Source organism: Pongo pygmaeus, chromosome 10, assembly GCF_028885625.2.
Source record: "Pongo pygmaeus isolate AG05252 chromosome 10, NHGRI_mPonPyg2-v2.0_pri, whole genome shotgun sequence".
In the NCBI taxonomy this organism is placed as follows: Eukaryota; Metazoa; Chordata; class Mammalia; order Primates; family Hominidae; genus Pongo; species Pongo pygmaeus.
Genome location: NC_072383.2, coordinates 12,530,597 through 12,557,783, shown reverse-complemented (window position 1 = coordinate 12,557,783; position 27,187 = coordinate 12,530,597). Strand labels below are relative to the sequence as shown.

Sequence of the window (27,187 nt, the reverse complement as noted above, 5' to 3'; positions counted from 1 at the left end):
GTCTCACTGTCACCCAGGCTGGAGTAAAGTGGCGCGATCTTGGCTCACTGCAACCTCTGCCTCCCAGGTTCAAGTGATTCTCCTGTCTCAGCCTCCTGAGTAGCTGGGATTACAGGCGTGCATCATGGTGCCTGGCTAATTTTTGTGTTTTTAGTGGAGATGGGATTTCGCCATGTTGGCCAGGCTGGTCTTGAACTCCTGACCTCAGGTGATCCACCAGCCTTGGCCTCCCAAAATGCTGGGATTACAGGCATGAGCCACTATGCCCGACCTAACCTTTCAGATCCTCAGTGCACTCGCCTATAAAATAGAGATAATTTTGTGGATTAAATAACATTTAGTATGATATGTAATATATTGGAGGTCCTAAATAAATTTTTCTTTTCCTTTCCTCGTCTCAAATTTTATTCTCTTACTTTCAAAATCATAGCTACAAGGCTCTCCTTGTCACCCAGTGCTTCTTTCTGGCTTTTTCCCCTCTTTTTAAGAGATCAGGTCTTACTGTGTTGCCCAGGTTAGGCTTGAACTCCTGGGCTGAAGCAGTCCTCCCACCTCAATCTCCCGAGTTGCTGGAACTACGAGCACATGCCACTGCGCTAGGCTCTATTGCTTGTTTCTTTGTTTCTTCATGTATTATTGTAATGAGTGTTTATTTATCAAGCATCTATTACATGCTGCGCATTACTTCAGCCGTTGGAAAATATAGCAGTGAATGAAATTCAGTGGAACAGATAATAAACTAAATAAATTATGTCAGGGGTTAGGTGGCAATAAGTATAATGAAGAAATATAAAGAGCAAGAAAGGGTGATGGTGGCAGGGACTGCAGTGTTAACTGGGGTGATTAGGGAAGTTCTTACTGAAAAAATGACATTTATGTCAAGAACTGAAGGAAGTGAGGAAATGAGCTCTGCGGATATCTGGGAAAAGACCTATCAAGCAAAAGGGAATATAGTAAATGCAAAAGGTCTTGGGGGAACATGTCCGACATGTTAGAGGAACACCTAGGAAGCTAGTGTTGCTGGAATGAAGTGAATAAAGAAATTAGATCAGAGAGGAAATGGGAAGCCACATTGTGTAATCCTTTATTCAGTACTGAAGTGGCCTCTGTGGCATCTTTGTGCAAATTGGAAAAAGATGTTTCCTGTGAACAGATTTAGCCCTACAGGTGTATGGCGTGGCTAAGGAAGTGTGGACTGGATTTCAGTTCCTACTCAATGCCCCTGGCACAGAGCACGAATGGTACAGTCATACATGATGGGCTTGGCCTTATAGTTTATTCTATTCTTAAACAAGAACAACACCTTTGTCTAAGCTACCAGTGAACACATATGCCTTCAGAAGAGAACTGAAAAGCTCCCTCCTACGTACATCTCATCCTCCAGCTTCTCTGATGTCTTCATTGTGGGAATGCAAGACTCAGACAACCAGATGAGGTCGTTGTTAAAGCACCATTCTGAAGGAAATGTGGGAGAGGTGGTTAGAGTTTACATAAATTTGATAGGGTGGATTTAGGCTTTTAAAATGGCATATTGTTTGTCATTTTAAGCACTTACTGACTTGAAAATAGGTCAAAATATTAGCTGCCTTTTAGAAATAACCAGTTAATTTGTAATTTTTAACATATTTGAGTAGACTTTTTGGAGCAGGCATTTATTTGGAGCCACATGTGGCCTTCTCTTAATCCACATTTCTAGAACAACAAGATCCACAACTAATTGTGGAATCTTATTGAAGGTTAAAATTTTACTTGGAAAAGAGAGTACCCAGCAAAATATCCTAGGAGCCAAATATATATTTGATTAATTGCTTCTCAGGCAAGAAAATGTGGGAACTAAAACTCTGGGGTCTTTGTTCTAAGTCTTTTAAACAGAAGGGGGTCTTGCTGGGTGGTTCAGGCTGGTCTTGAACTCCCAGCCTCAAGTGATCCTACTGTCTCAGCCTCCCAAAGGGCTAGTATTACAGGCATGAGCCACTGTGCCCAGCCAATTTAGAACCTTAAAAATTTTTTTTCTTGCTTTACTAAGAAAGTAGTACTGCCAAAATATAATTCTTTTAAAATAAAAATGATAGTGGGAGACTTTTTAGCTATTCTGTGTGATGTGTTTTTACTACTCGAAGTATGGACTCCACAAAAATTGCTAAAAGTTGTTAAATCAATGTATTAGTATGATGGACTCCAGAAATGGAGATTTGTAGTAGGATCATTGGGATAAATTTCTAAATCTTCCAAGCTGAGTGTGGGTTTTTGACTAATGAAGAACTTAAAGCAGAATTGCAGTTTTGTAAATACCAAGTTTCTTTGTGAGTACTGAATTCCTTTGGGATTTAAGCCAGTATTCATTTGAGTGGAAATGTAAAATAAGCTGAGAGACCACAAATAATGGAGCTGTGAAGAATGGGGAATAGGAGGAAATAAAGCAAGGAGTCGTGGCTTGGCTATTTATGTTTTATATTCCTGAGAAGGACAAAATTCTCCTGTATTTAGGTGATGTCTAAGCACTAAGAAAATAGAGTATGATTATGAAATGTATACAAATATTTTAGTGAAGATTTAAAAAATGGCATTAGACTTTGAAGTTGTTGGTAGTCTCTCAGAAGTCATTCTTGGCCAGGCATGGTGACTCACACCTGTAATCCCAGCACTTTGGGAGGCTGAGGTGGGTGGATCACGAGGTCAGGAGTTCGAGACCAGCCTGGCCAACATGGTGAAACCCTGTCTCTACTAAAAATAAAAAAATTAGCTGGGCATGGTGGTGGGCACCTGTAATCCCAGCTACTTGGGAGGCTGAGGCAGGAGAATTGCTTGAACCTGGGAGGTGGAGGCTGCAGTGAGCCGAGATCGCACCACTGCATTAGTTCATTTTCACGCTGTTGATAAAGACATTTTGGAAACTGGGAACAAAAAGAGGTTTAATTTACAGTTCCATGTGGCTGGGGAGGCCTCAGAATTGTGGTGGGAGGCAAAAGGGACTTCTTTCCTGGCGGGGCAGTGGCAAGAGACAAATGAGAAAGAAGCAAAAGTGGAAACCCCTTCAGATCTCGTGAGACTTATTCACTATTATGAGAACAGCACGGGAAAGACCAGCGCCCATGATTCAATTACCCGCCCCTGGGTCCCTCCCACAACACATGGGAATTGTGGGAGTACAATTCAAGTTGAGATTTGGGTGGGGACACAGCCAAACCATATCATAAAGCATCTATTATTACTAGTTTTTGTAATTTTTACCTGCTGTCTTTCCATGCCGTCCTCACATACACAACAAAATAGTATCTGCAATCCATTAAGGTTCAGTGCCTGTTAATACCAAGTTTATTACTGCTACTACTGGTAATAAATAATTATTTTAAATTTATGGGTGGGCACAGTGGCTCTGCCTGTATTCCCAGCAGTTTGGGAGGCCGAGGTGGGAGGATTGCTTGAGCCCAGGAGTTCGAGACCAGCCTGGGCAACATGGCGAGACCCCATCTCTGTTAATTTTTTATAAATAATTTTTAAGTTATTAAAAACATTAAAAATTTACATTTATATAGTGCCTTACAGTTTTTAAAGTATTTTCATATACGTTGTAAAATTCTCATAGTAACTCAGTGAGAGGGACAAGATGGCTATGACTTTTATTTTACTGCTGAGTAAACTTTGGCCTAGAGAGGCTCAGTGACTTAAGATCAAATGAGAAGGCTGAGACTAAAATCAGCCTTCTTTTTTTTTTTTTCCTTAGATGGGTCTTGCCCTGTCAAGTGTAAAATCAGTCTAGAAGTTTCTGCTTTAATTTATATAAGCCCAGGCTTCCTGCCACCCACGAGACAGAATAGGTTAGGGTTATTCACTTGGTAGATATCGAATACCTGATGGAAATGAAGTTTTCTGTGGTATCTCTGTGGACAAGATGGAGAAAAACAGGGTAGGTGGCTATGTCGTTAGGTAAATTCATAACTGATTTGGTAACCAGAGAGCTGATTAGTGTTACTCTGAAGAGAGTTTTTGAGGGCATGCCAAAGAATTTTGTCCTCAGCCTTAGCTCTTCAACATCTATGTCTGTTTTGTATGAAATACATACAACAGGCTGATCAAATCATTGGATGATAGAGGATGTAGGGTAACTAGATTTCAGATTTTCTCTTTTCTTCCTTTTAAGCTCCTACCACTTTCCTGCTCTTCAGTCAAAAGAGTGCCGTCAACCGCATGGTGATTGATGAACAACAGAGCCCCGACATCATCCTTCCCATCCACAGCCTTCGGAATGTCCGGGCCATTGACTATGACCCACTGGACAAGCAACTCTATTGGATTGACTCACGACAAAACATGATCCGAAAGGCACAAGAAGATGGCAGCCAGGTAATTGAGAGCTTGGTTCAAAATTCATTTCTCCTGACTAATAACTGGACTCACCAACCATTCTGTTTCACTTAAGTCTTGACTCTGCTTAAAGTGTGTGTGTATGTGTGTATGAAACTGAAATTCTGGACCTAGTAGCTTATTTTTTCCTTCTGAAGATATTTTGAGTAAGCAATTGTTTGATGATGATATGATGAAAATTGTTAGGCTTACTTAAGCTGTTGTATTGGTAATGGCTTTGTGACTGCCCCCTACGTTTCTTTATGAAGTCTTTTTCCTTACATTTCTATTGTACGGAGTATTAGAAGCCTTGAAATAGGCCTTGGTTCTGATTCCAGCTCTATCCCTCACTTAGGATTCTTAGGAACTTTTTTAGCTGAAAAGAATGCAAAGCACATAGCTCTTATGTGTTATGTAACAGGAACTCAATAAATGTAACAGTTACATTACTAATTAACTATTATTTAAAAGGTTCAGAGGATATGAAACATATAACACAATCTCAGTAGGGTTAAAAACATCTAACATGTTACTAATCCAGTGGGTTTTTTTGGTCACAATTATTTGGTGACTATGGGATGGGAATGAGGATATTATCAATAAATCTTACCCATTTACATGCCAATTATGGATTTACACATCACTATCGATACTTCTTTGCTTGCTTTCTGTGGCCAAGCCTTGTCAGACTGGGATTATAATACTATAAATAATTACTTGTTGTCGTCCTCATAGCAGTGATCATTAAGTTGTATCTTGAATGTATTAAAATTTAGGGAAGTTAGAGTATCGTTTTTCACTATGTCTCATCTTAAAGAGCAAGGAGGTGACATATTTAGGGCTGCTGAGAGATCGTTTAGGGTATAGTAATAGCTGTGTGTTCCAGATGCACTTTCCACCATCTAGGCCAGGACTGATGGGCTGATAACTAATAGATAGAAATTAAGGAGTATGTTACCTCAGAGATACCAGTAAGATACAGTTCAGATGGCACAAATGAACAAAGCCTCTCTTTTTGCTTGACTTTATTTTTAAAAAATTGCATGTGTAGACTTGAGGATCAGAAAAGGAGATGATTTGATTTGTAGCTTTTACTAGTTGCTGTTATCTCTAGAGCAGGGTTTCTCAAGCACTGTGGTCATTTTGGGCTGGATTAATTGTTTGTGGTTGGGGGCTGCTCTGAATATTGTAGGATGTTTAACAGCATCCCTGGTCTCTGCCTGCTAGTTACCAGTTACATTCCCACAGTTGTGACAGTAAAAAATGTCTTCATACGTTGCCAAATGCCCATGGCGGGGCAATATTGCCTCTAATTGCAATCCACTGCTTTAGAGATATTTCTAGGGTGTGGTTTTAGCCACAGTTGTCTCCAGTTTAGGGAAGACAGTTGCCACCTTCTCACTCCCATCTCTTAATCAAGGCATTATCAGGTTCTTGGAGCAAGTAATCTGACCTCAGCTCTTTTTTCAGCAGCAGGATAACCCAAGGAACATTTGAGATGTGTATTAACAAAGAAGCACATTACCCATAAAAAAAAGGTATCAGTAAGAAATACTCCTTAAGACTTGAAAGAGCCTTCTCAGCTGTGTGCCCATGTAGGTGTAAGCACTGTGACTGATTGCCTCAGGGTTATCTGCCCCTGGAGTTTAATTTTCTCTGTATTTCCTTTTTTCCCTAGGGCTTTACTGTGGTTGTGAGCTCAGTTCCGAGTCAGAACCTGGAAATACAACCCTATGACCTCAGCATTGATATTTATAGCCGCTACATCTACTGGACTTGTGAGGCTACCAATGTCATTAATGTGACAAGATTAGATGGGAGATCAGTTGGAGTGGTGCTAAAAGGCGAGCAGGACAGACCTCGAGCCATTGTGGTAAACCCAGAGAAAGGGTATGTTACTAAAGTAGCGTTGAGATACTGTGGCTTCTGAGACTCTCCTCACCCTTCTTTTTCAGCCTGTTATTTATTTACCTTTAAGTGTCCTGTGCTCCAGCAAACAATTCAATATTCTCTATCAGTTTGTCTCTGCATTATCTTAACAGTTGTCTTACACTTTCTCTGATTTCACTGCCCAGACTTTCTTTCCTGGGCCACTATTGCCTTAATTCTAAGTCTTAACCACACCTCCAGGACCATTTCAACTGCCACGTCCTCCAGGAAGTTTTCCTTGATCTACCTCATCCCAGCCAGATGTGATTTTTGCCGCCTCCTGAATACTCAGTACTCTGTGTCTGTGCCTCTCTAAGTTATACTTAGTCTTTTCCAATTTACCTTACATTTAATTGTTTTTTAGTCTTGTATTTACCACTAGACATCAGTTTTCTTTATGATGAGAACTAGTATGCTTTCTTTCATTTAATAAAGAGCTTTGCATTTAATAAATACTCAATACTCAGTTGTATCTGAGTCAATGATAAGGTATTCAGCAAGTAGAGTAGCTTACTTCAAAAGAGAGGAAAAGGATGAAATCTAGAAGTTAAATATAAGAAGTGATTTATATGTAACTTCTTTTTAGTTATTAAATAGATTAATTAGAAAGAATTTAAAATTTTGTGTTCAGGTCTCTCTAGTCACTGATCTTTAATTTATTGTATTATTCTGAAAACATATGTGTGCCTATGTCTAACACTATTCTGTTAATCTATGAAAGCTCCCTAATAACTTCTGTGTACCTTTGTTGCTACTATTAAAAGTAGTAAAAGTATCCCATGACCTTTTAAAAATGTAAATATATAAATATATGTATATATTTATATAAAAGGATTTTTATATATACATATATGTTTATATAAAAGAGGATTTATATATATACATATATATTTATATAAAAAGATTTTTATATATACATGTTTATATAAAAGAGGATTTATATATATACATATATATTTATATAAAAGAGGATATATATATATATATATTTGGATACAAGGTTTGGCTCGATCACCCAGGCTAGAGTGCAGTGACACAATCTCAGCTCACTGCAACCTCTGCCTCCTGGGCTCAAGTGATCCACCCATCTCAGCCTTCCAAGTAGCTGAGACTACAGGCACACGCCACCATGCCTGGCTAATTTTTGGGGTATTTTTTGTAGAAATGGGGTTTTGCCGTGTTGCCCAAGCTGGTCTCTAACTCATAAGCTTAAGCAATACCCCTGCCTCGGTCTCCCAAAATGCTGAGATTACAGGCATGAGCCACTGTGCCTGGTCAAAAAATACGTATTTTAAAACATTTAAAAACAATACTTAAAAATATTTTACCTCCATTTGTCTTAATAAGAATATTCTCATTTTATGTGGTTTCTTACTCCAGTAACTTATTTTTTCCTCCTTTCCCTCTAGGTATATGTATTTTACCAATCTTCAGGAAAGGTCTCCTAAAATTGAACGGGCTGCTTTGGATGGGACAGAACGGGAGGTCCTCTTTTTCAGTGGCTTAAGTAAACCAATTGCTTTAGCCCTTGATAGCAGGCTGGGCAAGCTCTTTTGGGCTGATTCAGATCTCCGGCGAATTGAAAGCAGTGATCTCTCAGGTACCCAAGAAATATGTTTCCTTATTTTAATTTGAGTTTTTAAGATGATTCATCTATTGTGTTTTTCTTGCATCGTATTGTTTTTGGCACATTTCTTGGCAGTTTTATTCATTAAATGTAGTCAGCATCAAGTTGGTTGGTGAAGAGCTTTTTCTTCAGCCATCAGCATGATTACTCCTCTGTTATGTAACTACCTCCCGGTTTTCTTGATCTTGGTTCCGTAAATAATATATATATGTGTTTTTTGAAACGGAGTCTTGCTTTATCGCCCAGGCTGGAATGCAGTTCCCGGGTTCACACCATTCTCCTGCCTCAGCCTCCCGAGTATCTGGGATTACAGGCACCCGCCACGGCACCCAGCTAATTTTTTGTATTTTTAGTAGAGCCAGGGTTTCACTGTGTTAGCCAGGATGGTCTCGATCTCCTGACCTCGTGATCCGCCCGCCTCGGCCTCCCAAAGTGCTGGGATTACGGGTGTAAGCCACCGTGCCTGGCGTAAATAATATATTTCTAATGCATCCTTTCCTAACTCTTCTGCTCTAGTTTATGTTCTTGTCATCTGTGGCCAAATCCTAGCCTCTGGTTGATCTCCCTGCTAATTTTTCTCCATGAAAGTTTACACATGGCTCCTAAATTTTCTGAAGCATGGTTTTAATGTCCCTGCTTTACTTAAAAAATCTTCAGGGTAGTTTTATAACCTGTAGGAAAAAAATCTAGTTATACTCTTAAGTTGGTATAAGTTAGTATTCAGCTTTCACAACCTCATTGTGGCGTTTACCTTTCTGGTATTTTAACCAAATTAAATTATTTGTCCGTCTTAAGATACACTTTTACTTTCACATTTCTCTGCAATCTTATGTCTGTAATTATAATTACCTCCTCTGTCCCCAATTTCTGATGTCCATATAGTCTGTGTTGGCCTCCCTAGTGATCAGGTAAATGAAATTAAAATATACTATCTGTGTCTGTCAGCATGGCAAAAATATGTTAACGTTGATTATTGCCTAGCATTGGCCAGTATGGTAGAAAATGACATGCCCTCATGTGCTTTGGTGGAAGTGGAAATTGATAGAGCCTTTTTAGAGGACAATTTGCCAGTAATAATCAAAATTTAAAATATACATTCCCTTTGATCTGGTGATTTCCTTTGTAGATAGCTGTCTTAGAGAAATACCGTTGTAAGTGTATAAGGGTATTTGCTGAGCAGTATTTGTGATAGTCCTTCCTGGAGAAATACATTCTATTATATCAGTGTATGGAATATTACAGTCATTCAAAAGAATAAGGTAGATCTGTGTGCACTGACATGAATGATTTTTAAAAATTAAATTTCAGAAAAATTCTTAAGATCTAGTTTTGTTTAAAATTTAAAACCGTATAGTATATACACTGTATATACACAGTGTATGTATATATACCGTTAAGAAATGTGGGAACTCAGGCCAGGCGTGGTGGCTCATGCCTGTAATCTCAGCACTTTGAGAGGCTGAAGAGGGTGGATTACCTGAGGTCAGGAGTTTGAGACCAGCCTGGCCAACATGGCAAAATACTAAAAATACAGAAAATAGCCAAGCATGGTGGTGGGTGCCTGTAATCTCAGCTAGTCGGGAGGCTAAGGCAGGAGAATCGCTTGAACACAGGAGGCGGTGGTTGCAGCGAGTCAAGACTGCGCCACTGCACTCCAGCCTGGGTTATGGAACGAGAACGAGACTCTGTCTTAAAAAAAAAAAAAAAAAAAAAGAAATGTGGGATCTCAGATCTCAGATCTTCAGATCTCAGGTTCTTCAACAAAGAGAAAGAGAGAGAGAAAGAGAGAAGAGGGAGGGAGGGGAGAGAGGAGAGGGGAAAAGAAAGAAACAGGCATACATGTCAGTATTTTCCTCAAGAAATAAGCAAATATATCTCAAGTCTGGAGCATTAGCATACTAAAATGTTGAGACTACTTAACTCCTCATGTACATTTTTGTATGTTTGAATACATTTATAATTATTTTAATCTTTTTTTCACATTTTTTTAATGTCTTCAGGTTCAAATGCCTCCCTTCCATTATGTATTCTCTGATTTCAGACAGGCACACACTTATGCATGTATAGTTACATAAGTGTATAGTTATACACTTATACACTTATGCATGTATAGTATATTCTTTCCCTCATCTGATCTCCTCTGTCTCTTATGTCACCTCTAATTTTTTTTTTCTGGGTACCTAATGCATTTATGTCTTTTGAATAATTTTTTTTTTCCAAAATTCACCTTCTGTTGCAATCTGAATGTATTAGGTTGGTGCAAAAGTAATTGCAGTTTTTTTTTAATTATAAGTTTTAGGGTACATGTGCACAATGTGCAGGTTTGATACATAGGTATACATGTGCCCTGTTGGTTTGCGGCACCCATTAACTAGTAATTTACATTAGGTATTTCTCCTAATGCTATCCCTCCCCTAGCCCCCCACCCCCACGACAGGCCCCAGTGTGTGATGTTCCCCGCCCTGTGTCCAAGTGATCTCATTGTTCAGTTCCCACCTGTGAGTGAGAACATGTGTGTTTGGTTTTCTGTCCTTGTGATAGTTTGCTGAGAGATGGTTTCCAGCTTCATCCATGTCTCTGCAAAGGACATGAACTTATCCTTTTTTATGGTTGCATAGTATTCCATGGATATCACCTCTAATTTTACATTAGTTACTTTTGTCAATACTTTAAACTATCTTTTGTTTTTATTTTTGTTTGAGAAAGGATTTTGCCCTGTCACCCAGGCTGGAGTACAGTGGTGTGATCATAGCTTGCTGCAGCCTCAAACTCCCTAGCTCAAACAATCCTCCTGCCTCAGCTTCCTGAGTAGCTAGGACTACAGGCACACACCACCACACCCGGCTAATTTTATTTTTGTAGAGATGGGGGTCTTGCTGTGTTGCTGAGGCTAGTCTCAAACTCCTGGGCTCAAGTGATCCCCCTGCCTTGGCCTCCCGAAGTTCTGGGATTACAGGCGTGAGCCACCATGCCTGGCAGGCAGGTCTGTGATAAAGCTCTTCGTGAAAATGTTTCATTCATTACAATTAATTTTGTCCCACTGCCGCCATGAGCCATGATCATGATTGCACCACTGCACTCCAGCCTGGGCAAGAAAGCCGAGACCCTGTCTCAAAAAATAACCCAAAACTGGTAACTTGAAAGTTTATTGATGTATAGGAATTCTTTATACATTCTAGATATGAATCCTTTGTCAAGATACATACTGCATAAATCTCCCAGTTTGTGATTTACCTTTTTTATTTTCCCAGTAGTATCTTTAGATGAAAAGAAAGGTCTTAATTTTAATGTAGTACAGTTTGTTAATTTTCTTTTTATGGTTAACATCTTTTATGTTGTTTAAGAAATCTTCATGGGAGTTGAGGGATGAGAAATTACTTAATGCATACAATGTACACTATGGTTTTACACTAAAAGCTCACACTTCACACTTGTACACATCATAGATACGTAGTATATATCCATGTAAAAAAAACTTATACTACATAAATGTATAGAAATAAGAAAAAAGAAAGAAATGTTTGTCTTCTGCAAAGGTACAAAAAGATACTTTAGTTTTTTCCCTAAAATTTCTTCGTTTAACTTTTCTTGTTGAGATCTGTAATCCATCTGGAATTGATTTTGGTGTGTAGTGTGAGGCAGGGGTTAAAATGCATTTTTTTTTCCACATTACTGTTTGATTCAGCATCATTTACTGGAAAGACTATCCTTTCCCTACTACTCTGTAGTATCACCTTGGTCATAAATGAGGTGACTGTATTTGTGTGTGTTTGTTTCTAGAGTCTGATGTTCCCTTAGTCACTTTGCCTTTACTTATACTGTCAATTATTATAACTGCAATAGATTCATCTGTGTCTTTAGTATTTTTTCAGGATTACCTTGGCTATTGTTCACTCCTGCAATTTCCATGTACATTGTAGAATCAGCTTGTGAGTTTCCCCTTCCAAAAAAAAAACACATACTAAGATGTTCATTGGGTTTGCATTAAATTGATAGTTTAGAGAGAATTATTATCTTTATAATATTAATCTTCTAAACCATGAACATGGTAAATCTCCCCGTTTATTTAGATCTTTAATTTCTCTTAATGTTTTATAATTTTCAGCATAGAGGTCTTGCATATCTTTCATTAGAGTTGTTATTCCTTCTAATTTGGTGCTTTTAAATGCTAGTGGTAAAGACTATTCTAAACTTAATGTTTTATTTTCTAATTGTGCCTGGAATATGGAAATACAATTTCTTTTTTTCTCCTTCTAGCATATTAGCTTGTACCACAGGACCATGCTAAGTATACTTATCTTTAGGATTTTTTATGTTACAGAATCATGTTTCTTCAAATAATGAGAGTTGTGTTTTTTTCTTTCCTTGTACTGGCTGGGGCCCCCCAGTACAGTGTTGAATAGGATGATAATAGAATCCTTTTTTTTGTTGTTTTTTTTTAGGTCATGGAGAAGCATTCAGTACTTTTGTGATTAAGTATTCTTTGCTAAGGTTTTTCTGTAGGTAACCTTTGTCAAATTAAGGAATTTACTTACTTTCCCCAGTTTACTGGGATAAATAAAATCTAGCATGATACATTATTCTTTTTTTTATTGCTGGATTTGATTTGCTAATGTTTTAAGATTTTTTTTTAATCTACACTCATGAGAAGGATTACCTTATAATTTTCTTTTCTTGTCAGGTATTTGTTGGTGTTTTGCCATCAAGGCTTTGTTGGCCACATAAAAAGAAATGTTTCTTCTTTTTCTATTCTCTGAAAAAGGTTACTGTCAAGTTGATTTTTTTTCTTATATATTGACAGATAATTATGCTTTTATCCTGGGACCTTTTTCTATTTCGTATTTGTAGCCACCCTCATAGCCTTTTATAGCGAATTGCATCCAGTGCATGCTTAGTTTGTTGAATAAATAAGCACATCTTTTCCTTGTTCGTTCCAGTAGCTTACTTATTTTTCACCAGCATCAAAGTAGATCAGGTCCTTACCATATCTGGGGGCCTGCAGTGACGCTATTGACTTCCTTTTTACCCAGTTGTCTACCTCAGACCATCCTTTCATTACCACCAGCTAATCTCTAAAAATCATTCTTTTTTATTGTTTAAAATTAATTTTAATTTTCATTAAAGTAATACTTGTAAATATTATGGATATCAAACTGTTCTACCTAGCTTGTAACAAAAAACAAGCCTACTGCTCTACTCTGCTGCTCTCAGTTCCCATGCTTAGAAGCATTCACAACTATTTTCACTTATTTTAAAATAAACTTGCTTAAAAATGCTATTTCTTGATTTTTCACTTTTAGACGTTAAACATTGACTTCCTTTGGAAGATAAAGATTTTGTTATCTTAAACCATATGTCCCCAGAATACACATGTGAATTTTCTTTCCATCCTCCCCAGCATAGTTATGAACTTTCCAGAATTCGAGGCACAAGTTTGCAGATAGAAAGGACCCACCTGTGACTAGTGCCATAATTTTTTTAAGTCTAGACTTAATTACTTATTATTTATGGATATGAACATATTACTATTAGGTACATTTCTTTCTAAAACTTTTTTCCTCCCTGCAGTTAATTCTTGTGTAATGTAAATACTGTTTCAATAAATGGATATGCATCAAGCAATCCATCTATTTTTCTTCATAATTAAAATCACATCTCTGGGTTGCTTCATCATCTTGCTCCAGTCTGGATTTGCTTGATTTCTAGGCTAACTTCATTTCTCCATTGTCCTGGGAGTGTACAGATGCTGAACCTGCTATTTCCTGGACTCCACTTCTTCTGGTTTTCTTAATAGAAACCATTTTCTAGCAGCTTCTTGAAAGGGGCTCATCATAAAAAGTTAAAATTCTTGATCTTGTTTGAATTTTTTTTCCTCCTCACACTTGGTTGATAATATGCTTTCATGTTTTATAGCTGTTTTCTCTCAGAATTTCGGAAATAGAACTCCATTGTCTTTGAGCATCTTGTGTCATTGGGAAGTTTGATGTGACTGTGATTTCAGTCTTTATATGCTATCCTTTTCCTTTTTCCTCCAGAAGCTTTTAACATGTTCTTTCCCCTCAATGTCCTAGAATTTGATACTATGCCTTTGTTTGATTCCTCCCTTCTTTCCTTTTTTCTTTCTCTCCACTCTCCCTCCCCCAGCTCTTTCCTCTTCCCCTTTCTCATCATTCCCTTCCTTTCCCCTTCTCCTTCCCCTTCTTCTTCCTTTCTAGTCCTTTTCCCCTTGATCTTGGGGGAAGCATTCAATACTTTGTGATTAAGTATTCTTTGCTAAGGTTTTTCTGTAGATAACCTTTGTCAAATTAAGGAATTTACCTTCTTTTCTCAGTTTGCTGGAATAAATAAAATTTAGCATGGTACATTCTTTTTATTTATTGCTGGATTTGATACGCTAATGTTTTGTTTTAAGATTTTTTTTTAATTGGCCAGGTGCAGTGGCTCACGCCTGTAATCCCAGCACTTTTGGAGGCTGAGGTGGGCAGATCATGAGGTCAGGAGTTCAAGACCAGCCTGGCCACCATGGTGAAGCCCCATATCTACTAAAAATACAAAAATTAGCCAGGCGTGGTGACGGGTGCATGTGATCCCAGCTACTCAGGAGGCTGAGGTAGGAGAATCACTTGAAACCAGAGGGCGAAGGTTGCAGTGAGGCGAGATTGAGCCACTGCACTCTAGCCTGGGTGAAAGAGTGAAACTCCGTCTCAAAAAAAAAAAAAAGAGAGATTTTTAAAATCTATGCTCGTGCTTTCCCTTCCCCTTCCCTTCCTTCTCATTGAACTGGTTACTAGGTTGATCTTTCTGTCTAGAAGTCAACACCTTAAATTCTGGAATGTTTTCTTATGTTGTTTCTTTGATAATTTATTTTTCATTTTCCTATTTTGGAGCTTTTTATTTTTATGCTGGAGCTTCTTGACTGTAACTGTATTTCTCTCACCTATTATCCATCGCTTTGTGTTTTTGTTATGCTTTCTGAGGAGAGCTTCTCAAATTTGTCTCCCAAACCTCTTGTTGCATTTTTCTTTGAAATTTTTGGATATCTTTAATTTCCAAGGGCTCTTTTTTGTTCTCCAAATGCTCTGCCCCTCTGAAGACAGTCTATTCTTTAGATTTTTTTTTTTAATTGGTATTTATTTGTTTTCTTCTGCTTTTGTATCTTTTCCTCCACGTTCCTTTGTTGTGTTTGTCTTGGGCTTCAAATTTAAAGATGGAGGTTTTCTTTAAATATTTGGTGATCCTTAGCTGTTTGTATTTAGTATGAGGCTTAAAAATACTGAGAACATTGCTGTGTAACTTTTTACACATATTTTCAATTAGTACTCCTCTTTCAGCCCCAGCCACATAACTCCTACCTTTGTTCCATGTACCATAGAGCCTAAAGTATAATAAGAAGAAGAAGAAGAAGAAGAAGAAGAAGAAGAAAAAAAAAAAAAAGAAAATACCTGGTGCTTCCACTTGCTGAGCTAATTGATTTCATTGTTAGCTTCACTGGCTGTAGGCATTTAGCTTTCTCTGGGCTACTGTGTCATTATCCCTGGTCTATCTATTCTCCAACTTCCAAAATTTACATCACTTTCCTGCTCTCTTCTGTTCTTCTGCCTTCTTTGTCCTTATGGGTTTATACCTTAAAAATGATTTTCTTTTTATTTCTTTCTTTCATTTTTTTTTTTTTTTCCTGAGACGGGGTCTCGCTCTGTCACCCAGGCTGCGGAGCAGTGTGATCTTGGCTCACTACAGCCTTGACCTCCCTGGCTCAAGGAATTCTCCCACCTCAGCCTCCTGAGTACCTGGACTACAGGCGCATGCCACCATGCCTGGCTAATTTTTATATTTTTTGTAGAGATGGCATTTTGCCATGTTGCCCAGGCTGATCTCGAACTCCTAGGCTCACGTGATCCTCCTGCCTCAGCCTCCCAGATTACTGAGATTACAGGTGTGTGCCACTGCACCCGGCCTAAAATGTTTTAAATCACCATATTAGTAGAGTTTTAGGAGAGAATATACAAGTAAACTTGTGCTTAGCCTACCATCTGAATATTGACTTAGGCAATGCCTTCCCATCTGGAATATCTCCCCACTTTTCTTCATTTATTAAAAAGTTGGCATTATGCTTGCCCCTTTCCTGGAACTTTCCTTGATACTTCCAGAATATCAGCTAATGTCTTTGTTTGACTGAACTCATGACTTAGGAACCATGAAGTTTCTATAAATATTTGAAGGACTGTTATGAAAAAGAAGGAATGAGTGTATTTTTTCTTTTTGAGTGAGGGAGAAACTATGAATAAAGCAGGGTGGGGGCTATGAACACAGATTTATGAACACAGATTTTACCCCACTGTATAAAATAACTTTCTCACTGTTCAACAATAGCAGAAGTTGCCTCCTCAGAGTCTGGATGGCTCTGTGTCTGAGATGATTAGAAATAATTCTTACCTTGGGGTGAGTCAGTCATTTTTTCTAATTGTGTTCTGAGAAGCCAGGTGGGGTGAGAGTGAAGCTGTTCTTCATAGATGCCTCAGGTATACTCAGAACTCTGGGTCCACCACCACTGCTCCTCCAGAGAAGTGCCATTTTTATCTGTTGTATATATAAGTTAGGGTTTTTCAAACTACTAAGTTCTTTTCTACATTTCTGTGAACTAGAATATTTACTGCATATTGGGCACTTACTTGCTCTTGATTGCATATTGATATCTAGTTTATTAGCTGTTTTCTAGTGTATGTCTTAGCATGATTTTTAAGTTTTGTGGTAGAGATCTTGTTATTCTTTTCTTTTCTATACCTGTAGAATCTAACTGGTAGTCAGTAAATAATTACCAAAAGTATAACTTGACCCACATGAGTCATTTCTGTTGAATTTTCTCCTTTTCCAAGGTGCTAACCGGATAGTATTAGAAGACTCCAATATCTTGCAGCCTGTGGGACTTACTGTGTTTGAAAACTGGCTCTATTGGATTGATAAACAGCAGCAAATGATTGAAAAAATTGACATGACAGGTCGAGAGGGTAGAACCAAAGTCCAAGCTCGAATTGCTCAGCTTAGTGACATTCATGCAGTAAAGGAGCTGAACCTTCAAGAATACAGTAAGTGTTAATGGGATAAAGCTAATTGGAGGAATCATGTGTTATAATAAATTAATATGTACTTTTGTGTATTTTTAAACTCTGTTTCCTTTAAGACTTTCATGCACTTTTTTGCCATTTTTTTTGAACTCTTCATGCTTTTTTTTTTTGAGACGGAGTCTCACTCCGTCGCCCAGGCTGGAGTGCAATGTCACGATCTTGGCTCACTGCAGCCTCTGCCTCCCGGGTTCAAGCGATTTTCATGCCTCAGCCTCCAGAGTAGCTGCGATTACAGGTGCATGCCACCATGCCTCGCTAATTTTTTTTTTTTAAATTTTTAGTAGAAGTAGGGTTTCACCATGTTGTCCAGGCTGGTCTTGAACTCCTGACCTCAAGTGATCTGCCCACCTTGGCCTCCCAAAGTGCTGGGATTACAGGTGTGATCCACCACACCCAGCCTCTTCATGCTTTTAAAGCCTTATGTCAACCTTACCCGGGAGCTTTTCCAAATTAAACATAATCTCATAAACCAGAAATGGGGGAAAGGCATGGGTCTTGTCCGTTAAAAAAGAATATTTCCTGGTACAACAATGACTGCTTATCATGCCTTGTTTTTCTCTCCTTCAATTCCTTTGAGAATACTGATAACATAAAGCATTCTATTTCTTTTCTTCCCTCTCTATACTTCCCCCATAGCTTGAAAAAAAGTAAAAATTATATAATGATGAATATAGTTATAATGGGTTAATCTTACTCTTATGCAAAACAAACTAAAAATTAGTGTGTAAACATAGAGAAGACTCTGTTTAATCAGTAGGTGCTTGGTTTTTTCCTCCCTTTTGGATAAATATTTCAATTCCCAGCTTAGAAAAATAGCCATCTCCATGAGCCCCAGGAAAAAAGAAAAGTAGCCAGAAATATTTTCTTATTTTTTTTTTGAAAATGGCTAGTCATCTTGGCCTAGTTCTTAATTCATATCTGTCATCAAAATTACCCTACTAATAGAGAGGAATAAATGAGTTTATATATGCAAAACGTTTTTTAAAAAGTGCCCTCCTAGCAATCACTACTGTCGATCTTGCATGATGGTACCAGGAATGCCGATGTTAAATTGAGTACAAGAGAGACAATTATTGAAATTCTGTAACTTCTCAGCTCAGTGCTTTTAAATTGAATTTAAGCGTGAAAGGAGAGTGAAGAAACAGGAGTAGCCCTGTACAAGTGTTCATTATGTTGGTACAGTTCATGAATTTAGAAGTAAAGTTACAAGTATTTGAGAATTAGAAAGTTAAAAATTGTTGTCATTTTATGGTATGACTTGTAGCTCAGGCTGAACATTTAATAGAAATATGATAATGATATCAAACCTAAGTTATTTATTTAGTCGATATATGAATATTTTATTACAGAAAATCTCAAGATTTTCAGAATTTCAAGGGAGAGGTTTTATTTAATAACTATTCAAATATGATTGTATATTAGGTAAATCATTTTTTCAAATTTCTAATATTAAAGAGAATGGGATTTTTATCAAAAATGTCATGGAATTAAAGGTTGAGAAACACTGCTACATAGGCTATATATTCTATATAATGTGTGATGTCTGTTTTGGACAGTATGCTCATTTGTAGCAGTCTCATCAACACAAACTGAAGCAGAACCAATGTTATTGTGGAAAAGAGTCAAATAATAAACAGTGGCTTATATTAGATGTTCATATTTTGTGACGACGGATGTCAAGTTGCTTTTAATACAGGCCAAACAGAAAATTCCAAACAATGATTCTTTAAAAATACAACTTGTGAAACAGACTTTGAAAAGTTGCCTAGTGGTTTCTTTACTTAGCCCATGTACGAGGAAGTTAGACATTTATAGTATTACAAGTTACCTTTTGCAGTTGACCAAATAATTTTGTTTTTGAATTGTTCTGTTACATGTGCCTTTTAAATTTTTTTCTCTAATAACTCTTTAATTCTCAGTGGATTCCTCATTAAGATACACTTTTTGACTGAAATCGTCTGTCAGAAATACGGATTTTCTGAGTTAAAAATCTTAATATAGGAGAATTCTTATATTTTAAATAGAATAATACTTAAGTTTCAGCATTCTCCCTAGCAATTTTTTGTTGTTGTTTTTTGTGGAGAGGAAGTCTTGCTCTGCTGCCCAGGCTGGAGTGCAGTGGCACTATCTTGGCTCACTGTAACCTCCACCTGCCGGGTTCAAGCAATTCTTATGTCTCAGCCTCCCGAGTAGCTGGGATTACAGGTGCATGCCACCACATCCAGCTAATTTCTTTTGTATTTTAGTAGAGACGGGGTTTCACTGTGTTGCCCGGGCTGGTCTCGAACTCCTGAGCTCAGGCAGTCGCCTGCCTCAGCCTCCCAAAGTGCTAGGATTACAGGCGTGAGCCACTGTACCCGGCCTCTCCCTACCAATTTTTTAGTTTCAGTAAACATTTTTTCATATTCACAAAAATTAACATGAGCTTTACCATTACCTTAAAATATTTTATATATAAATATATAAAGACAGTGGTTAGATAGAAGTAGTTTCTTGTAGGTTGTGTAGAGATTGAGTGGAGAATCATATTGTGTGGAAATAAAAGTCCAAGCTGGACCAGCCTGGCCACCATGGTGAAATTCCATCTTTACTAAAAACAGAAAAATTGGCCAGACATGGTGGCGCTCACCTGCAATCCCATCTACTCGGGAGGCTGAGGCAGGAGAAGCACTTGAACCTGGGAAGCAGAGTTTGCCGTGAGCCAAGATCACACCAGCCTGAGCTACAGAGCAAGACTCCCCCCACACCAGTGTACTCCAGCCTAAGCAACAGAGCAAGACTCTGTCTCAAAATAATAATAATAAAAGTAAAAAAAAAAAAGTCTAAGCTGATTATACATTTGATTTTCATAAATAGTTTTGACAGGGTTGTCCCTTTTTCTCTTCTCCTCTCCCGCTTCTCTCCCCTCCACTCCCCCTCCTCTCCCCTTCCTCTCCCCCTCCACTCCCCCTCCACTCCCCCTTCTCTCCCCCTCCTCTCCCCCTCCTCTCCCCCTTCTCTCCCCCTCCTCTCCCCATCCTTACCTCTTCTCTTCTCTTTGCAGGACAGCACCCTTGTGCTCAGGATAATGGTGGCTGTTCACATATTTGTCTTGTAAAGGGGGATGGTACTACAAGGTGTTCTTGTCCCATGCACCTGGTTCTGCTTCAAGATGAGCTATCATGTGGAGGTAAATATGTTGTAATTTTCTTGTGCAACCTTAAATGCAAACATATTCCATATCTTAAGCCTAGACTTCTATGACTAGGCATTGAGGTTGCTCTGTCTACTAACTTAATTGGTTACTTGTATTCCATTCATTTGTACTATACTAGGCTTTTCTGTTATTCTTCTCTGCCACCCTGCCCAGCCTCATAATCATCATTTTACTCTGTTTCTTTGACTTTTTTTACACTCCACATATAAGTGAGATCATGTAGTATTTGTGTTTCTATGCCTAGCTTATTTCACTTAACAGGATGTCTTCCAGGTTCATCTGTGTTGTTGCAAATGACAGGATTTCCTACTTTTTTTTGACTGAATAGTATTTCATTGCGTATATATTACCACACTTTTCAGCCTGTGAATGAGTATGCTTCCTAATACTAAAGTAGCCTCCCCTCTCCCAAAAGGTAACAAAATGAATTAATTCTACCTCCTATAATCTCTCTCTACTAAATTCTAGATTCTCTAAGTTTATGTGTCATTGTTGGGAATGTGTCTGATGGAAAGAATATTCTTTTGTTCAAATCCATCAGCAAATTCCCATTGCTTCTTTATCTAGTAGAAAAGGATTTTTTAAAAGATATCACTGAGTATAGTGATGCTGTTATAGTAAAATTGGTTTAATCACTTAGTGGGTATAACAAATAGATACATTCCTTTGTTAAATTATAGTATGATGGTATCAGGCACCATAATAGTATTCATACCCTTAATTCAGATATCCTCCTTTTGGGGATAATTCTGAGTTAATTCAACTGAAGGAAAAAGACTACATCATACTATTATCTACAGTGGCAGAAATTTTTAAGCGAATTTCTAATGGTATGAAAATTATTAAGTAAAATAACTGAGTTTATATAGCTATTAAATGTTATAATCACGAAGTTGATGTAAAAATGTTGCCAAAATGACAAGTACATAAAATATATATTTCTGTAAACAAATATTGAAAGAGAATATGCATTCAACATATAAAAATTGTTGATCAGGTGGGTGGGATTACAAGTAAATTTTATTCTTCAAACTATAAGTTTTTTAAAAAATAAATAATGCATGTATTCAGTAGCAGCTATGGGCACTGTGCTTGGACTGTAGGGGATTTGAAGATCTTTGAGATAGCATACAGCGTAGTCAGGGAAATCAGATGTGTACAAAAAGTTAAGCTCTGGTACTTGAAATTTTAAAAAATAGGGATTTCACAATAATGTGAATGTACTTAATGTCATTGAGCTATGCACTTTAAAGTGGTTAAATTGGTAAATTTTATGGTTACTTTACCCACCCCCCCCACCAAAAAAAAAAATAGCATGTGTTTCCCCATCAGGGTGCTAGACTGTTACTTTAAGTGAGGCAAATCCTAGAAAAATTTCTCTTTATGTTAATGATAACATGGATAAAACTGAGTCAAGGATCTCATTTTCCATTTTGAAAATATCTTTTAAAGGGCCTTTTTTCTTGCTTGCACATTTAGCAATTATTTTTAATGTATGTATTAAAATGAGTTTTGACAGATGTATACAACTGCGTATTAGGCCATTCTTGCATTGCTATAAAGAAATACCTGAGGCTGGGTAATTTGTAAAGAAAAAGTTTAATTGGCTCATGGTTCTGCCAGCTGTATTGCTCAGCTTCTGGATAGGCCTCAGGAAACTTTGATGGCCAGGGTGAAGAGTGAGCAGGCAGGTCACATGGCAAAAGAGGGAGCAAGAGAGAGTAGGCTAGAGGGAGTGCTACACACTTTTAAACAACCAGGTCTCCCAAGAGTTCATTTACTATCAGGAGGATAGCACCAAGGCATGAGGGATCTACCCCCAGGATCCAAACACTTCCCACCAGGCCTCACTTCCAACATTAGGGATTACATTTCAACATGAGATTTCCGGGGACAAATATCCAAACTATATCACACAGTTTGCATGACATGCAGTTCAAAGTAGTGTCCTTTGTTTTATGTTTATTAGTTTCTTTCTATCCCCAACCAAATTCAAACTGCTTTAAGGACGTGGATATATTTTATCTACTTTAATTCTCCACACAATATAGATAGTGTAGTGCTGAATACATAATAGGCTCTTATTAAATAATCCCTAAAATTCCCCATGTAAAATGTTCACCTGTAATCTGCAATATTGTTGTGAAGTTAACAGGGTTTTCTGACCTCTGGTCATATCATAAGGTTATGGGTTCTCTAGATAATTCACTAACAGACAAGTATAAATAACTACTGTATAATTTACCTGTCAGTCATTCTTTCAGGTAAAAATGACATTCCATTTTGAGTTGCATTTACAACTCAAAACAAATGCTTTCCCATTAGAAACTACCATGCTTAGGTTTGCAACATGAGCTTTATGCATAATTGACATTTGATTGATCAGAATATTAAAGAGGCATACACTTGGGTTGATTTTAATATAATTTTGTATTGATTCATCAATAACATTCTTAAGTGAAGTTGGTCTTTGTGTGTGTTTGTTTAAACTGTGCACGTGTGGCTGCGTATAGTACAGTGATTACTAGTAAAGTTTGTTGTCATTTGCCTGAGTCTGCTAAGGTACCAAGTTTTATTCACTATTCCTTTTGTATCATCAGTGCAAACATAGCCAAAAAAAAGCAATGACATCTTAATGTTATTATAAAAATAGTTTTTACCTAGGGGGTCCCCTGAAAGAGGTCTCAGGAACGCCTAAGGGTTCATGGACTATCCTTTGAGAGGCTTAGAGCTAGAAAACTTTTGAGTGCTAGGCTAACTTTAAAATCTTTGGTAATTATAGTGATTATTCCTAGGTTGTGTGTGAGATTGTAACGGATTGCAAATATTATAATCCTGTTTTGGATTACAATATATGAAAAACTTTTGCCTTATAGTTTTGCAGGCAAAAGCTCATAGTGAATGTAAAGGAAGTAATGTGAAAACCTTTATTTCTTCTTTGAATAGATGAGATAGTTATAAATCATTTATTATAAAGTATTTTGTGTATGTTAATTATTAAATGAGCTTCACTCAGGTATGTGTTTGTACTTCTGTGTGACCATGATTGTGTTTTTGTCACTCCCCTTCTCCTTGTTCATTTGAAGAACCTCCAACATGTTCTCCTCAGCAGTTTACTTGTTTCACGGGGGAGATTGACTGTATCCCTGTGGCTTGGCGGTGCGATGGGTTTACTGAATGTGAAGACCACAGTGATGAACTCAATTGTCCTGTATGCTCAGAGTCCCAGTTCCAGTGTGCCAGTGGGCAGTGTATTGATGGTGCCTTCCGATGCAATGGAGATGCAAACTGCCAGGACAAATCAGATGAGAAGAATTGTGAAGGTATCCAGAATTCCTCAGTGCCTCAGCATGCAATCCTTTTTTCCCATTCAGTTGTTTAAAATTCAGTATTACTTGGCTTAGTGTCAGTTGGGGTTTTTCAAGTACATATGACTATCACTTCTGATCATAGTGCCCTGTTCCATATTATTGTTTTAATTCACTTCATATGCATAAGATTTATACAAATTAATAAGCTTTGAAAATTGAGAAATGAAACTAAAATATATTAGGCCTTCAGTATATAAAAATAGGCCCTGTTTCCAATGAGCTCTGAATTAGTGGATTTATTAATTACGCTCTAACATATTTTATATTCTTCACTTTCCCTTACTAACTTTTCCCATGGTAAAAACAACCCAGCCAAGTTCTCTAGTATTCTTTAGAGAAAAAGGGAATTTAATATAAAGAATAAGCCGGGCGTGGTGGCTCACGCCTGTAATCCCAGCACTTTGGGAGGCCAAGGCGGGCAGATCACGAGGTCAGGAGATCGAGACCATCCTGGCTAACATGGTGAAACCCCATCTCTACTAAAAATACAAAAAATTAGCCGGGTGTGGTGGCAGACGCCTGTAGTCCCAGCTACTTGGGAGGCTGAGGCAGGAGAATGGCGTGAACCCGGGAGGCAGAGCTTGCAGTGAGCCAAGATCGCACCACTGCACTCCAGCCTGGGTGACAGAGCGAAACTCTGTCTCAAAAAAAAAAAAAAGAATAAAATAGGAAATTTCCTGCTGGAGTTTTTTCTCCTACCCTTTTTTTCTCTCTCTCAACCAATGGAACTCCAGAGAATAATATTTAAGTTACAGCTAAAAGTCTAATTTGTTTTTCATTTGTATTCAGAAAGCACCTTTTGACTCTTGCCAGAGTTTTTTACCTGATATTAAAAATAAGAAAACTGTTTATGTTTTTTTCCAGTGCTTTGTTTAATTGATCAATTCCGTTGTGCCAATGGTCAGTGCATTGGAAAGCACAAGAAGTGTGATCATAATGTGGATTGCAGTGACAAGTCAGATGAACTGGATTGTTGTAAGTAGGACTGAGATCTATAAATTACTCTTAACAGAGAATTTAAACAATTTTTTTTCTTATGTGTGAGGTTTACTTATTGAGATTTCCTAAGTAATAAGTATTAATATTAAGCTAATTTTTGTGCGAAGGTTTTTTTATGTTTTGCTTTCAGTAATTCTTTAAACATAGCAGTTTTCTTATGCACAGAAATCTTCACAGAAACATTTAGTAAAGCACTAGAAAAGAGTAAATATTATTTTACTATAACCAAAGTTACAGAATTGTCAAATCATTTAGATACATAGAAATCAGCCGGGCGTAGTGGCTCACACCTGTAATCCCAGCACTTTGGGAGGCCGAGGTGGGCGGGTCACTTGAGGTCAGGAGTTCGAGACCAGCCTGGCCAACATGGTGAAACCCTATCTGTACTAAAAATACAAAAATTAGCCAGGTGTGGTGGTGCGTGCCTGTAATCCCAGCTACTGGGAGGCTGAAGCAGGAGAATCATTTGAACCCAGGAGGCGGAGGTTGCATTGAACCGAGATCATACCATTGCACTCTAGCCTAGGCGACAGAGCAAGACTCCGTCTCAAAAAAAAAAAGAAAAGAATTCATTTGGTCTGAATTCAATTCAGAACTTAACCAATCCACCCACTTTGGCCTCACAAAGTGCTGGAATTACAGGTCTTCATCTTCAAAATGAAAAGAATGATGCTTAGCCTGATGCCTGCAAGAAAATTAAATGATTTAACATATATATCATTTAGCCTAAAAAACACATAGCCTGGCTCATAGTAGATACATTGATTATGGAGTATAAGTGCTGTAATAGAAATCTACACAGGTGGCAGTAGAAATGAGAGAGTAGTCAGCTTTTTAGGGACAAAGATGGACTTGATCAAGGAAGGCATCTTAGAAAAATGGTATTTAAGATTGGGTGTTATGCCAGTGCGCTGGCTCACACCTGTAATCCCAGCACTTTGGGAGGCCAATGTGGGCGGATCACGAGGTCAGGAGTTCGAGACCAGCCTGGCCAACCTGGTGAAACCCCGTCTCTACTAAAAATACAAAAATTAGCTGGGCGTGGTGGTGGTCGCCTGTAATCCCAGCTACTCAGGAGGCTGAGGCAAGAGAATCGTTTGAACCCAGGAGGTGGAGGTTGCAGTGAGCCGAGATCATGCCATTGTACTCCAGCCTGGGCGACAGGGCGAGACTCCGTCTCAAAAAAAAAAAAAAAAAAAAAAAAAAAAAGACTGGGTGTTGATCAATGAATAGTGTTCATCATGTAGATTAAGTGGAGAAATTGCATTTTTGGCAGAGGGAATATACTGTTCAAAAGCAGAGAAGGGTGAAACAGGCACCTTTGGGAAACTCCATGTAATGGGACTGCCAAAATACAGGCTCTGTTGAGGGGTGTCAGCAAGAGATAACATAGGTAAAGGTACAATCATAGAGGACTATGCTTTTCTTCTAAAGAGCCTAGACAATATTAACAATGGAGAGCGGAGAGTCACTGAAAATTTCAAGAAAAACACTAGCATGGTCAAGCAATACAGAAGTTGTAAAGCCAGTGGGTTGGAGGTGATAAGCTTATAGGCAGGGAAATCTGTTAGATTGATTGCTTTCAAACTTCTTCTGATTGCATCAAGAGGAATACAGAGATGTGAGCTCATGCATTTAAAAAGGTGTCACACAACACTTAAATATTTACCCATATTATATAGAATGCTTTCTGACGTTTTCTGTTTTATTTTTTCAAAGCTGGTTGTAACCCACTAAATCATTCTCACCATTTACGAATGACTTGCAGCCTGTAATTTAAAAAGGAAGTGATTAGAGTTTAGGCAGAAGATGATAAAGATCTAAATCATGAGGAAGGAGGAGTGGGGGTGGCAGGGAGAGAACAGATTTCGGAGTTGTTTCAGAAGTAGAATAAAGAGGAATTGGTAACCACTTAGATATAGTTGATAAGTTTAAGTTGACCCACAGGTACCTCATTGAGTGACTGGAGTCATTAAATGGGATATATAGCAGGAACTGAAAACCAAAGTACCATACCACATCTTGGTTGCAGATGTAATGTTTGATTGATGTGATGTTTAATTTACGTTAAATGCCTTTAGGCAGGCATGTACTTTGCCACAAGCCCCATCACTTTTTATTATCTTATACTAGATGACTTCATTTATGGTCTCTTTACCCCTGGAATCTAGGAGAAATGACTGATATGGTGACAGTGAGTTCAGTTTGTGATGTGTTGCCTGAGAGGTAGTCATGGAATATCCCACTGAAGCTCTTCAGGAAGTTGATTATAAGGAACTGTGGCTCAGAAGAGAGATTTGGTGCTCTTTAGTTTATTGATAATAATGAAAGCTGTGACAGTAGGTAGAATCTCCCAGGACAGTAAGCAGAGGAGGAAAATAGTAGGTGATAGAAATCTCTCTGGGAAGCACCTGCACTTAAGATGCAGGCAGAAGAGAAGCCAACAAAGGAAGCAGAGAAAGAATAATGAGAAATGGTAAAATTAAGAGAGTGGTATCTTGGAAGAATATTGATCAGACTTTTTTTAAAGAGAAAACAGGAGCCAGCAGTATTGTGTAAAGAGGTTAGTGAAATGAAGAATATATTGAATATGGCAAAT

At 37.9% G+C, this 27,187-nt stretch overlaps 1 protein-coding gene across 1 annotated transcript in view; it reads left to right on the top strand.

Moving 5' to 3' along the window:
• The window catches only part of LRP6 (LDL receptor related protein 6), a 152,104-nt gene that overhangs the window by 112,850 nt on the left and 12,067 nt on the right, over positions 1 to 27,187 (top strand). The window contains exons 13-19 of the mRNA XM_054443733.2: positions 4,142 to 4,344; positions 6,023 to 6,234; positions 7,683 to 7,873; positions 16,774 to 16,983; positions 20,066 to 20,191; positions 23,305 to 23,541; positions 24,454 to 24,564. Coding sequence (XP_054299708.1) covers positions 4,142 to 4,344; positions 6,023 to 6,234; positions 7,683 to 7,873; positions 16,774 to 16,983; positions 20,066 to 20,191; positions 23,305 to 23,541; positions 24,454 to 24,564 — 1,290 coding nt within the window. The remainder of the gene's footprint in view (positions 1 to 4,141; positions 4,345 to 6,022; positions 6,235 to 7,682; positions 7,874 to 16,773; positions 16,984 to 20,065; positions 20,192 to 23,304; positions 23,542 to 24,453; positions 24,565 to 27,187) is intronic.